The sequence below is a fragment of the Plectropomus leopardus genome, chromosome 5, assembly GCF_008729295.1.
Source record: "Plectropomus leopardus isolate mb chromosome 5, YSFRI_Pleo_2.0, whole genome shotgun sequence".
Lineage (NCBI taxonomy): Eukaryota > Metazoa > Chordata > Actinopteri > Perciformes > Serranidae > Plectropomus > Plectropomus leopardus.
Window position 1 is genome coordinate 34,398,988 of NC_056467.1, and position 15,203 is coordinate 34,414,190.

The 15,203-nt window shown below is 37.4% G+C and overlaps 1 protein-coding gene across 4 annotated transcripts in view; it reads left to right on the forward strand.

Moving 5' to 3' along the window:
- Positions 1-15,203, forward strand: part of usp32 (ubiquitin specific peptidase 32) — a 69,016-nt gene that overhangs the window by 1,738 nt on the left and 52,075 nt on the right. For all 4 annotated transcript variants that reach the window (XM_042486600.1, XM_042486603.1, XM_042486601.1 and 1 more), the window contains exon 2: positions 10,387-10,514. In XM_042486600.1, coding sequence (XP_042342534.1) covers positions 10,387-10,514 — 128 coding nt within the window. The remainder of the gene's footprint in view (positions 1-10,386; positions 10,515-15,203) is intronic.

A 15,203-nucleotide genomic window follows, 5' to 3' on the forward strand; every position in this document is an offset into this window, starting at 1 on the left:
GACAAATAATTTGATTTGATTTCATGTAATACTTAATTTCACTTAAGGTGACATATGACTGTAGTAGAATCTGCAAGTCATGCATCATTATCCAATCTTGCACAGGTGCACTGTAATACACATCATAAAAGTCATAAACATTGCTGTAAGCTAGCCAGTAAACTTACCTTGCATTTAACCATAATCGTAGCATTATAACTTATGATATATTTCTCTGTGTAGTTGTGTCTGTTTTTCTGTTTGTTGTTTGGTCCCTTGGTTTGTCAGTTTGTCTTTCACATATACTATTTGTGGCCCACCACACAGTATTGGTTAATCAAGCAAGATCAATCAGCATTTTTCCTGTTTTTGCCGCTCATGGCAGGACTATTATACAGTTGAAGATGTGCACCAAATGGAAACCATGCAGGTGGAACTAGTGTGTTTTCATAAAGACGATAAACAAGCTAACAAAGAATTGAGTGTGACAGTTTCAACAGCGAGAGCCACTGCTTCAGGAGATGAAAACTTTTTTAATTGAATATTAAAACGTGTTTTTCTAATCTGTATGCAACTGGATTAGCTTCTTGACAAAGAGGAATGAGGATATAATATATAAATTTGCAGAGGGGGCCCCTGGACAAAGCAAGTTGAGTATCCTTTCTATTGAAATCAACTCTTGGGTTGATGATGTCATGCACAACTGAACATTACTAGCATACATATCTCTGTAAAGTTGCATGCACGAACCTTACTGGGTTTTTTTTTTGTGGTTTTGATTTGTTTTTTTGGGGTTTTTGTTGTTGCCAAAAGCTAACGCGACTGTTAGTGCCATTTATTGGGGCGCTCTGATCTGATCATATTCAGCAGCTGTGTAATCCCGCTTTTAAGTGAAATGTCTTTTTGGAGACTTTGTTAAATAAATCCATTATAGTAAATCTGACACTGAATGTCTTCTGTGATAATCGATCTGTTTGTCCGAGTTAAAAACACTCTCCGTTGTCATTAGCAGTCATCATGACTGGACTGAGTCTGTTGACCAATGAAAGGATGTCTGTCTGACTTGTGGACCAATCAGAGGCTGCGTTTCTGTCTGTGTGGCATTGCCAGGCAAAAGAGGCAATAAAAGGATGTTCAAATATTAATCATTAGAATAAGTTAGAATTGATAAAGAAATCACAATTATCCAAATACCAGCTGATTTTATCAATAAAAAAAAAGCTTAATGTCAAGGCCAAATTGTATTGCTTTTGTTTGAACAGCACAGAGCACAGTCATACTAGTTAAAAAAAAAGAAGAAAAAAAAGGACAAGCTCAGACCATTAGGGTCCTGACACACCAAGCCGGTAACCGTTGGGCTTTCAGTGAGTGTCTGCCGCCCTCATTTTTACCGTGTGTCCTGCACCGGTGGCACTAGTTGGCCCTTGTCGTTCCTTGTTGGCCATTTTTCTTCTGTACGCTGAAGCACACTGAATTGGGGTTGGAGCTGGGAGAGAGAAATCACTCTGATTGCCATTTGCACATGGATGTGAGAGAAATGTGAATGATTCAAGTGAATCATTGAAGAAATTGAAGAAAAAAAATTAAGTCAAGAGGCTTTGAGATGGAAACAAACTTCAGTGGTTCCCCTATTCTTCCAGCAGCGGTGCAGAATTGCGAATGTTTTTTTTTTTTTTTTTCTTTTTGCCCCTGGAAGATATATAGCGCATTTGCTAACACGAGATGGATAATTCAGTAACTGTGAACAAATATGTGTCAAACATAACATGTTCACAGTTATTGAATTGTGAAGTTGAATTGTGTTTAATAAAATGCTTTCCATCCCCCATATGCTGTTACAGGAGCTCCTGCAGATGGGGCTAGAATTAAATTTTGACATCTAGTGTTTCAGTTACTTTAGTGACTCTAACATGGCTTGAAAAAACAATTGATGACTGTTAACAAGTACAAAGCAGATACAAGTTACCTCCATAAAACTGTAGTTGAAAGAAATGTAAGCAATGAGGAGGGACTTGTGTTTTTAGTTTTGGCTTAGGTAAGTGACAAACCACTTGAAAAGGTAGTATTTTATATTTATTTTAAATAAAAAATTCTCACCCGAGCCATCCTCCTTCTCTGATTAATAAAGTACAGCTCCACAGCACCAGCACGGAAGCTAAGTGATGTGCTGCTGTGGACGGGGCCGTGACAAAACATATTTTGGTCACCTAAAAAAATCTCTATCACTTTAAGTGTCCATTATATTTGAATAATGGTTCTGCTTTACCTTCCACAACAGCTGATGGAGGCAGCTGTAGAGCAGCAGCTCAGCCGTTCAGCGGAGTAAAATGTTTCTCAGTGGAGTCTGGTTTTTTCTGATATCACAGCTTCAAATCTCTGTCAGCGCTGTTTTACAGCAAGGTGAAGCTGTGAAAATATTTTGAATATAGCGTGATGTGCTGGTTTTCCACCCCGAAGTTATTGTAAATAATCGGTTATGACTGTGATGTGGTTTATATCATAGACTGTATAAATAGTATATAAATAGAAGCATATCTCAACGGTAGGGCTGGGCGATAAAACGAGAACGATATCAATCACGAAATAACTTTTCCTCGATTGAAATATGAGACGTTATCGATAGAATGTCGCTAGAATGCATTCTGGAGTGTTTGAAAGCCATAGTATTTCATTATCGCGGATCAAACAGCTGATGGTGCGACAACAGTGCAGTGAGACAGACAAACAGAGCGCAGCTTCTCTACACAGCACCAAAGTGTCTGAAACAGGCACATTTGCAGAGGTGGAAAGTGACTTCTTTAGACTTCTACAGACTACTTTGTGTTAGTTTGACGTTTAATTAGACTTTGGATGAATTATTTAGAAACACCAGGCTCTGTGTCTCATCCAGCCACTCGCACTGAGCTCTTTTTATTATTACCAGGGGCAGATGTCATGTTTTTGGTGCCTGGGGCCGCATGCACATTACCTTATTTTTACTCTTTCTCTTACTGGGAATGTTGGCAGGCTGTTGACAAATGTCAGAGTAAAATGATTAACAGCACAGAAGTTTCATGGAAGATTCACACAACCTGAAGTCAGAGTCCTGCAGTCAGGAGAGGTTGGCCTATTATCAGCACAATGTGCTTAAATTTCCCTGAAGTTTGTTTAAGATGGGGCTTTTAATTTTTATATAATGCTGGGAAATTTAATAAATAATTATAAATCATATGTTTATTACACTCCAACACACCATGGTCAAATGAGTGAGTGTGTCTGAGCTAGACGTCAGGTTAACAGAAATTCATGAATGTAACTGTGATGGTTGAGTGTGAGCTACAGTTTGTCAGATACACTTGACCAGTGCTGCCAGAGAAATCACTTGAGTGTTTCCCGTCATCTTATCGGCTCTTATGATATAAATGATATTATTTATGGTAAACTTGTCAAGGTTTCCCACATTCATTCATTTGTGGTGGGCCGCCATAACATGCAAGTAAAGTTCACGCGTCTTGTTTCCTGACTTCTGCGTAAAGTGAACATGTTTACCAAGGCTTTGACTTCTTTCAATAGATTTAGAGTGGTACAACCTCACAGTCATTTTACACTCAAGTTTGTGTTGATTTGGCACTGCTAACTGACTGGAAAGAAGTAAGATTTACTTTTCATATAATTATATTTACACAAGACCTGTTGTTCTTAAGTGCTTTGTCTGTATACGTGCTTTGACCTTTTTTCAGATTAGTTCATGATTAATATATAACATACTAACAAGACTTGAAGTTACATGAACTAAAATGCTACCATTTATGAAAAAAGATACAGACATTTAAGTAAAGCACAGCTTTATTACAGCACAGCACTACTTCCTTGTAAAGTAATGACACCATAGAAGAATATGAATTATTTGGTATGATTTTGAAACTTTGATACTCTCAAATTTTAACTGCCTTTAAAAGAATTAACTGCACCTAATTGTTGTTTGATAATTTACCGTAGTTATTAGTGTGACTGAACTTAACATCCTGCAGCAGAAAAAACTATGAGAAAAAGAGGGGACTGTAGTACCATTTAGTGTTGTCGTAAGGGTTGTAGCAGTATACTGCTTTCAAGGTATACTGTGATGTTAAAATGAATGGTTGTCATAATGTGTACATTTGTTAATGATAACTACACAATGATTACTGTGTTTATATTTCATATCATACACCATGTGCATTCCTGTAACTTTCACTAGCAAAAAAATAAATTAAAAAAAATGTGGTGATGACGGTAATGAGCTCAATCCCGCGATAGGCATCACATAACTGTGATACTGTGGTTACTGTCACAGCCCTAACCCCGCCCCCTCTGTTTCATTTCTTCAAGGGTCATTGCAACTGTTAATAATAGTTATTGTATGAATTAAATCTCATACTATTTCAACCCTTGCTGTAATGACAATGGAATTTCTAACTTCAATACAATATCCTAAACTGCTGTCCTAAACTAAAGTAAACTAGAGGAAGAAAAAGCAGCTTGTACTGGTGTATCGATGATGTGGGAAATTAGTGTTTAAAATCTTTCAAATATTCAGTATCTATAAGCATTGCTATAAACATATTTTTCGACAAGTATCATTAGAATTTGTAGAATCAATTAATAATAATTGGCTGTGGAAGGAAAAAAATGTTTTATGATGTTGCTCTCTTTCCAACTCCATTAACAACAGCCTCATACTGAATGTTTGGTGTCATATTTGCAAGTGAAATGGGCTTTTTAAGAAGAGCACTTCCCAGTATAGCAGCGTTTCCACTCAACACTTTCAGTTTAGTACCTTTAGAATCTGCATGTCACCTGTACGAACATGGACTTTAATATTAGACCTGTTTTGCCTTAACACAGCAGACGTTCTGTTAAATGGAGGTGAGGTTACTGCTGTTTAAGGCGATGCAGAGGAACGTCTGCCCCTTAATGATCATCCATGGAACAGGGTTTCAAATTGAGTTGCTTATTTCCGAAAGAAATATTTTCCGAATATTTCCAAAAGAAACATGCAACTTAGTAACACAATCTTTGATATTTTATCAGCGCTGCTTATTTTTACCGTTTGATCTCCGTTTTTTCGGCCTCCGTTTTCATTGTACAGGAAGCAGTGTGTCGCCCTTTTCGTGTTCACAAACTGCCCTATTTCCACAAAACAGGGCATTAAAATATGTTTCTAAAAACATTTACTCAGTGCAGTAACATAATCTTGATTTACATTTGGTCAGCACTAAATAGTCAGTCCAAGTTTGAGAGAGAGACAGAATTAGTGAGGGGCAGGTAAGTCTCTTGATCCAGCTCTGTACACTTTGTGTATGTTGTGGCGGACAGTATGAGAATGTGGAAGTACAGCAGCCCATAGTTTGAGCAACAGCCCCAGAGCCAGAGACACTCCACCGGATAACATAAGTTAGATCATTTGACTGTGTTTTGCCGGGGGGGAAAGTTGGGATATCTAGGCACTGGTTAGATGGAGAAAAGTCTACCACAGTTCATCTACACATACTACCCAGTTTTTTGGTCTAAAGCTGGTTGTTAATTAGCGAAATATCCCTTAGATAATAGTGAGTGTGCATTTAGTCCTTGTCGAACAAGAGTGAAGACTCTTGACCAATCAGTGGACTGCAGTGTTTCTAGCTTTCCCCTTGTAGTATGGAATCATTGTGCTATAGGTACCTCAACAGAGGTATGATAAAAAAAAACATGAGAGAATTGAGCAGTTAATACATCTACAACTTTTGACAATGGAAATAAAAAAAATTAACAGTTGTAATGTGTATCAAACGGTACTGAATGTGTGCTTGGTGAAAACAAGGCATATGTTTCTACCTGCAGGCCATTCAGTTAAGAGAGCATCGTGACAGAAAGGTCACCGGAGCTCATGTGAGTTCAGTATTTGCATGCAGCATCACTGGCCTTGGTGTTTTCTGTCGGGATGGTTCCAGTCTCGCTGGTAGCAGCAGTACAGCCAGACCCAGCTGAGTTGACAGGACAACAAACACTGAGTGTCATCACAGCGCTTTACTCTTTGATATTCTGCTGCAATGGTCATTTAGTCAGGTGGTGTGAGACGGAAAATCTGCTGTGATTGTGTGTGAGTGTGCTTGGAATGCTGGTGTTTTTGTTGAGTATGACTGAGAGAAAGGCTATGGATGCAGTGTGGTGTGTCTGGCAATAACTGTTGCATATTATGGCCCCAGGCTTTGCTGGGGGGGGGTTGTAGAAATCAAAGCCATTGTTTGCTCTGCACTGAATGGTAACCATTGCAGTTAATGCAGCCCAGTGTCCGAGAATACACCCATTGCATCACGGTGTCAACAATGCATGGTGTTGTCTATAATGTGGACTGCTTTGTTTTCCAACCCCATTTGTCCATCTAATTGTAACAATTTTGCTATTATCTGGTAGTACTGTTTTGTCGTCCAGTTGGCTCTTCGGTATAATAGAACACTTCTTCTCACTAATTCACTAACTAGACATTTTCTTCACGTACACTTTGGATTTTCACTGAAGTGCTTTGAGATGCTGCAGTCTAAATTCAGTTAAGTGTAAAAAATGAGAGGCACTTGAAACTTTCATGAATTTAAACTAAGGATCACTTATCATTGCCCTGGCAGATTATTGGTCGTGATATTCACGTTTTTTGTGATTAACATTTTTTGATTTGATTTTTTTTTTTCTTTTTTTCAATTTGATAGCTGATGAAAAGTGCTCTACTTTGACTCTCATGCAGCCACCTCTCTCTGTCTAACTAACCTGCTTGGTTATATGTCACACGTATAGCCTGTCAACACTGAATGCTGCCATGCCACAGTCAGCATGGGTGAGCGAGCATAGGTGATTGAGTGGAGCCATGTGTTAAATGTAAGACAGCAATTATAACTAAAGTTGTAAAAACATCACAATTAGGGCTTGGCATTATATTGACGTAATGTCAATGATATGATATTAGTCTATAGATTTGGGATAAGGCTATATTGTAAGTACCAATTTGTAGTAGCTGGCTCAGCACCAGTTCTATCTATGTTTGTATGGAACGCATCACAATGTTTCTTTATAACTAATTGCACATAGAAATCCCCTGCATCATGTATAGTGACAATATTTATTTTGCTGTTTTTAGTTCTATAAGTGTTATTAGGTACTAAGTTATTATAGTTTGGATAGCTTTTATTTAATATATGCATTTGTAATGAATTTCTTAATAATGTTTTACGGTTGACCATATTTCTATAATTATGCAGTCCATGTTGCTGTACAAGCGAAAACACCTATGTGACAACTGACATAAAACAAAGGATTGGATCACTCTGTAAGCTCTGTATAGCCCATACCAATCAGTCAAAAAATGCCGTGATCCACCCAGATACCATTCTTTAAGTTCTGATGGGGACATACAAGCAGGGGAAACTGCTAGACCGATAAAAACGAATGTAAAATTCTATCACCTCCGAAGCTCACTAATTAACAGATTATGTCTCGCTTGTTGAATCCGTACAAAAACTTTAAATGTAAAATTAACACTTGGTTTTGTGATGAGTCAAGTGCCGAACTATTTCTTTGCTGGGTGCAGTGACTTCCTGTAGTCTTGCTGTCACTGAGGTTACTAGGGAGCCAGTGGAAAGTCCAGGATGTCACTGAAATGGCCATGTACATAACCCCCATAAAACCTTGACCTTGCATTTGTACACACCAGTTTTTATACTTCTGCTTCCTGATAATGAGTATTTCACAAAATGTTGAACTGTTCCTTTAATGCTGTTACAACACACATGTGGCCAGCAGTGCTTCATTAATCAGGACATTCTCCAAAGCCTCAGCTCGGTCCTTGCTGATCCTCATTGACTGGTAGTTAATGAAGTAGTACTTACAGACACATTCAGTTTGCCTGTAAACTTGTTTTGCTGCTTCTCTTAAGTCTGTCAAATAAACCTCCCATTGCACTCTTAAGGAAATGAAGGTATCAGAAGAATTTATACAAATCTCTATTGTGAAAATACAACAGAAGTGCAATAACACCTTGACCTTTAGCTGATTTCCTTGTTTTGACAGCTGTTTTTCTTCCTCATAAAAACTCAATTACATCAGTTCTGTATGCAGCATCCTGATATTGCAGCCCCTTTAATTTACATTATGTGCTCCTGTATATCACTTAGTTAATTCAGTAAGTGGTCAAGAAGGTAAGGCTGAAGTGTTTGGAAGAGGGAGGAGCAAAGTACAAGTCATGCATCTGTAGTATTTTGCAGAAAAAAATGCCGCCAGAAACGTTCCTTGAAGACACGTTCTTAGCCTGTTTAAAGCCAGCTGACAGCAGTCAGCGTGAGAAAGTGTTGTGTCTCTGCAGAGAGACGGCTCATAAAGCTGCACTGTAGGAGAGGTTAATGGTTACTGTGGTGAGAGAATAGGTCACGGGGCCAACTGAGATATTGTTTTTAAAAGGTCTGGATTGGAGGGACAAAGGTGTGTGTGTGTGCGCGTGTCTGTGTGTCTGAGTGTCATTATGCTTATTCTACGTATTGCATTGCTATGAGTTTACAAAAACATGGCCATCCCTGAAAAAATTAATGGCAGTACTTTGGCCTACTTTGGGTTGGACAATAACAGAAGGTTTAAGTAATGTAAATTCAAATCAAATATAGACTTAAAGAGCTTGTTGTGTGTGTCTGTGGGAGGTGTGCATGTCTGTACCAGCTGGGAAGGCTACAATTAAAAACCTGAGGCCTTATGGACTCTGTTGCCCTCTGCAGGCTAGTGAGCTTATAGAGCACAGTAGAGTCTACAACCTGATGTTACTGACCTAAACCCAGTGGTGCAGGAAGTCTCTGAAGGCCATACTTGAGAGTTACAGTTATTAGTAGAAAATGACTTTGGTAGAAGTTAAAGTCGCCTATTACAATATTACTTGAGTTAAAGTTTTAAAGTATCTAATATTTACTGTACTTGACTTAAAAAGTAAATTTATGATATTAAATATACTTAACTATTAAAAATAAAAGTACAAGTAAATTCTATTAATCCAAAAAACAAGAATTTTGCATGAGACTTTAAAAGAATTTTTAGAATTATGAAGTTTATTTCTTTATAACGTATACCACCTTAAAGCGTACCTTTCTTTTGAAGAAAAAAACCCCACTTCTTTACAACTTAAAGGATTTAAAGAACAAAATACATTTTTTCCTCTCAGCGAAAGTTGACAGAAATATAAAAACTTAAAGTATTAAAGATTCTCCCAAAAAAGAACGAAGTACTGCAAGAAAGTATAATTACTTTACATCACTGCAGAAACAAGACAAAAACATGTTTCATAATAAAAGCTCAATGCATTATTCACATAGTATGTGACAATAGGTACAGAACATGATTATGGTCATGATTATTTGAATATTCAAATTGAGAATATGCAAAGTTGGGATCGCAGTAATGTAAGACAAACAGAACAGTAAAAGAATACATTATAAGAGGTTCATAAAACTACCACTGAAATAAGAGTAACAGCATAAACACTAAGAAATAGTGAAACTATACATGAACATATAAAAACATCATTAACATCATGCTCTGGAGTTTTGTGGTTGCTGGAGAGCAACTATGGCGCCTGGCTCCATAACTGCAGCCACCGTGTTATGAAGCTGTTGTGGATGTTTTAAGAAGCTTGTCCATCTGAGGCAGCATTCTGTCTGACAGTTTTTGGGTTGTTTCACTAAAAGCACAAAAACAAAACATTTTTCCCCTGTGGCTCGGGGCGGCTGTGGCTCAGAGGTAGAGCAGGTCGTCCTCTGATCAGAAGGTCAGCTCCTCAGGGCAACATGTCTAAGTATCTTTAGGCAAGATCCTGAACCCCAAATTGCTCCCGATGCCACGTCATCGGAGTGTGAGTGTGTGTTAATGGTTACTGAGTAGCAGGTGGCACCATGTACTGTAGCCTCGGCCACCAGTTTGTGAATGTGTGTGTGAATGGGTGAATGTGACATGTAGTGTGAAAGCACTTTGAGTGGTCAGTTAGACTTGAAAAGTGCTATACAAGTAGAGTCTATTTACCATTTTTCCCATTTCCCTAATCAAATGCAGTGTTGTGTGTAATTATGATTGGATGGGTAGTTTGAGACTTCTGCTGCCGACCGAATGGATGGGAAAAGAATGTGGTTTATTAGCGCTCAAAGCACAGACGATGACAATAAAAAACATGTCGTTTGAACTCGACAACAACTTCTCTCTCCAGAAACAATGTCCTGGTTACTTAGGATAACCAAAAGCAGTGGTGAAATCATAAGTTACATTAGGATGGATTTTACTTACACTGATTTTGTTTTTTGCTTTACTTACTTTAAGTCCTGCTGAGAGTTTACAGATTTTTTTAAAAGTTTGCTAATGATCACATTTCTTTTCCTCTGGTTCTCTGTCTAGTCACTGATGTGGAATTGAAGCGGCTGAAAGATGCCTTCAAGAGAACCAGCGGCCTCACCTATTACATGACCCAGCAGTGCTTTTACAGGGAAGTGCTGGGAGATGGAGTTCCCCATAAAGTTGCAGAGGTAAGCCACAGTGATGTCATACCTGGTACCATTAACCGTGATGATCACTCTGAGGTGAGAATTAGAGTGAAATGCAACCAGAAATAGTAGGGCTTCACTGAACAGATCAAAGCTGTGAGGCTTCATCCATAATGCTCACATTTGAATTCTGTATCATCATACAAATGCTATGCAGCTTTTTTAAGCATGCCTAGTCCTTTTGTTGAAGGAATACTTTAGCCACAAAATGACCACTTGTATATCAAGTACTCACCCTGATTTACGTTGAATTAACAAAGAAACCTTTGCTCGTTCATGTATGCCTTCACGATGAAAGGAAATTTTTAAGAAATAATTAATTAAATTATATGAAAATATCCATTGACAAACTCACACAACTCATGCGGTGTACCTGAGGTACCTCCCATACACACATTTTTTGCTAAAGCCTTACTTGTTGACACATTTTTGCATTTGACGAATAGCGCACCTGAGCAAGTGTGTGCATCTGAACTGTGCACAGTGGAAAGCACCAGCAGAGGTCTAACTCTCGCACCAGCTCAGGTGCAGTATTATATCTGGAAGTGTTTTGAGCCAGGAATTACAATCGAGCAGCCTTAAAAAACTAAGGCGCTTCAGATGAATAAGGCTACAGCTGTCATTTCAGTATGTCAGATACATATTTAATGAACATTTAAAGGTCCAGAATATAGGATTTAGGGTGGTGTATCGGCAGAAATGGAATATGATGTAATGGTTTTTTTTCTTCAGCACATTATCAACTGAAAATAAGAATTATTGTGTTTTCTGTAACTCAGAATGAGTTGTTTGTATTTATATAGGGAGCGTTTATGGAGATCACCATGTTGCATCATTATATTTTACAGAAAAAAACCAAAGACAAATGGTAGCTCCAGATAAGGCCATTCAGTTTTTTAACTGGTTTAAATCACCTGGCCCGTTTGTTTTCACGAGGAAGAGACCTCTGCAGATAATCCGTCTCCTTTTAAAAACATCCTAGGCAATGAACATTGAAGAAATTCTAACCAGGAGAAATTTCAGCTGATTGCAGTCTGTAGGCCTAACTGGTAGATGCCACTAAATCCCCCTAAATCTTACACACTGGACCTTTGAGTAAATATCTGTGTCTGGTTAGACTTGGTATCAGCAGAAAAGACTTGGATTGGGATCTTTAAAAAAGTGGTATATTTGAAATATTAAATCTACACATTTCAGTGCCTAGAAAACTTTTTTTAAACATGTTTTTCTTGTGTAGTGTGCTCTATATTCATTTTTGTGTTGGTGGATATAAAGAAGATGCTTTTGAAGATTTCAGAGTTTCCCACACATTCATTTATATTTAGTATTTGTGGTGGCCCGCCATTATCAAAACATCTGCTGCCACAAATTATATTTCTATTTTTGGAGCTGGACCGTTCATTAGGAGAGCTGCTGTAATATATACAGTATATGTAAAAAAAAAAATGAATATATATATATATATATATATATATATTCATTCTGTTTTGGCACTACACTGTTGGAGAGCACAGCATACTCTGGACACAGAAGGAGCAGAAGAAACCAAACAAAACTTCCAAACTACCCTTCCAAGATGGCTGCTGCTGTGTCTTTCTGAACCTGTTGGCTGATCTTCTATCTAACAAAAATCTGAGGAATCCTGCCTCAGACTTAAAGATTTCTCCTGCTCTTTGGATTTAGAAGAACTTTACAAACTGTTCTACTGAAATTGTGGTTACCAGTTGCTGTGGAAGTTTTGTCTTTATTCTGCCGAACTTTGGGCCTGGTAGGCTTTGATGACCAAACCATGTCACCTAACAACACCACTGAGGAATATGTCACCATGGCTCAAGTATGTGAATTGTTGGACCAACAAAAGGATTTCTACAGAACTTTGCTTGAGCAGCGGGAGAAAAGCTTCAAAATTTGTGTGCAGATCATTGTTGATTCTTCAGTCAGGAGGATTGATGATCTGTCAGAACAAGTTTATGACTTTAGGGTGAGTCTTGAAATGACTCAAATGGAATTTGATGATTTTTAAGTCTCATGCAAAACCTGGACCAAGAATTGCAGTGAAACCAGGTCTGATTTGGACACAATCTGCAAAAGCTTAATCTCCATCTCAGACAAGCCATAGTATCTGGAAGGCCACTCAAGGTGCCACAATATTGTTGTAGATGGCATCAAAGAGTCTGGAAAAGAAAAGGTGTCTAAATCGGAAGAAAAAGTGAGAAAATTATTCAGTGAAAAACTACAGCTGGATCATCTGAAAATAGAGTTGGACTGGGCTCATAGGACTGGGAAGCCATTAACATCATCAGGAAAGCCCCGACCCATTGTGGTCAGATTTCTGTGGATGAAGGACAAGCTTGCTGTATTGGATAACGCAAAAACGTTAAAGGGCTCTGGCATTTTCATCAGTGAGGACTTTCCTGCAGCTGTCCGGCAAAGAAGGAAAGAACTGCTTCCTGCAATGAAAGCAGCTCATGAGAGAGGTGACATTGCATATCTGAGATATGACAAACTTATTGTCCATCCACCTTCTCAAAACCCATCACAACACAGGAAGGCCAATGATCAGGGATTATCGCCTTCACTACTAGGCATGCATTCAGTACTTTGATTTCTTAATCTCATATTTACAGCAGGTTATCATCTTTTCACACTTCATGGCTTACACACATCTGATTTTGAAGCGCAGATCTTTGAGCTTTTTGACTCCTCTACAATTGACTCTTACAATCTTCATTTTGACCCGGATCTAAATTGTATCATTTGATACCTCTAACCTCTGTAAATATTATAATGAAACCCACTTTAGTGATTTATGGATTTATTTGCCTCCAAATATATTCTCTACATTTCATCTAAATATAAGAAGTCCTTTCAGTAACTATGACAAATTCATTCATTATTTAGCTTCACTAAATCATGATTTTTCTATTATTATTTTATCAGAAACATGGCTTACAGAGGCCGCTAGAGAAATCTTTAAATTACCCAAATACAATGCAGTTCACTGTGTCAGAGAGAATAGATCTGTCTCTAGTTATTCACGAAGACTATGTATTTAATATTAGAACTGATTTCTCTCTGAAGTCAGATAAGGTTGAGGCGGAATCAGTCTTTATAGAGCTTTCCGATGTCTCAGGTGGAAAGAATATTATCATTGGTGTTATTTATCGCCCACCTGATTCTATCATCAAAGATTTTAATGAATGTTTATCCAGCTCTCTTGACTTGATAAATAAAGAGGAAAACTCTGTTATATTTTAGTGATTTCAATATAAACCTCTTTAAATATAAATCAGATACACTTCTGGGGATTTTCTCAATATTCTTTACTCTAGTTATTTTTTCCCTCTCATTGATAAGTCTACACGAGTTAATGAAAACTCAGCAACTTTGACTGGTAACATCTCAACTAATTCTCTGACCAAAGGACTGAAATCTGGGGTTTTGTTTTCTGATCTGTCAGATCATTTTCCTATATTCCAGTATTCTTTAATCAAGGCTAATGGAGCAAAATATACCAAGAAAATAATGTAAGAAGAATAATGAGCAACTCAAGTATTTCTAAATTTAAGGATATGCTTGCTAGTATTTCATGGGATGATCTATATGATGAAAAGAGCCAATTCTGCATATCAAAAGTTTATGAAAGTTATTAGCTTTTGTTTCACTGAATGTTTCCCAATTGGCAGTTCTGTTAAAAAAAACACAGGCAAGACTTCAATAAGCCTTGGTTTACAGCTGATTTACTGAAGCTTTTGCGGAAAAAGAATACATTTTATAGAAAATATGTCTCAATCCTACTCCTCTTACTCGTAGTGTTTACAAATCTTACAGAAATAAAGAAATATTTCAGTGAAGAATTTAAGAGGTGTGCAAAGGATATTAAAACCACGTGGAAACTAATAAATCAGTTGCTGCATAGAAAAAAGTCTACCCCAGAGTTACCTTCAGCCTTTTTGGAGGATGAAAACTCTTTTAACAATCCATTTGATATAGCTCATAGATTTAATGATGTTTTTGTAAATATTGGTTACGAATTAGCTAACAAAATCCCTGTTTGTCCTGGTAATCCACTGGATTTTTTTCCAAGTATTTTTCCTGTTCTCTCTTATTTTAAGCCTCCTGATTCCCAAGAAATAAGTGATATAATTGACAAATTATAATTATCTTCTGCTGGTCATGACAATATTTCTGCATTCCTTGTCAAACAGGTGAAGCAGTCAATATTACAGCCACTTGTTCATATTTTTTCTTTGTCTTTGAAAACAGGCTCTGTGCTGGAGGACTTAAAAATTGCCAAAGTTATACCTGTGTTTAAAGCAGGAGATCAATGTTGCTTTAATAATTACAGACCTATATCCGTTTTGCCATGCCTTTCAAAAATATTAGAAAAAAATGTATATCAACGGATAATTTCTCATTTAGATTCTAATTTAGTTCTTTACAAACATCAGTATGGTTTCCGGAAAAACCACTCCACTTATACGGCTTTGCTTTAACTGATTGACAATGTTACCTCTGCACTTGAAAATAATGAATTTACTTACAGTATTTTCCTTGATATTTCAAAAGCCTTTGACACAGTTAACCATCATATTTTGTTAGAGAAGCTGTATAAATATGGTTTTCATGATGCTGCTTACAAAAATTATGTCTCCAATAGAAGTCAGTTTG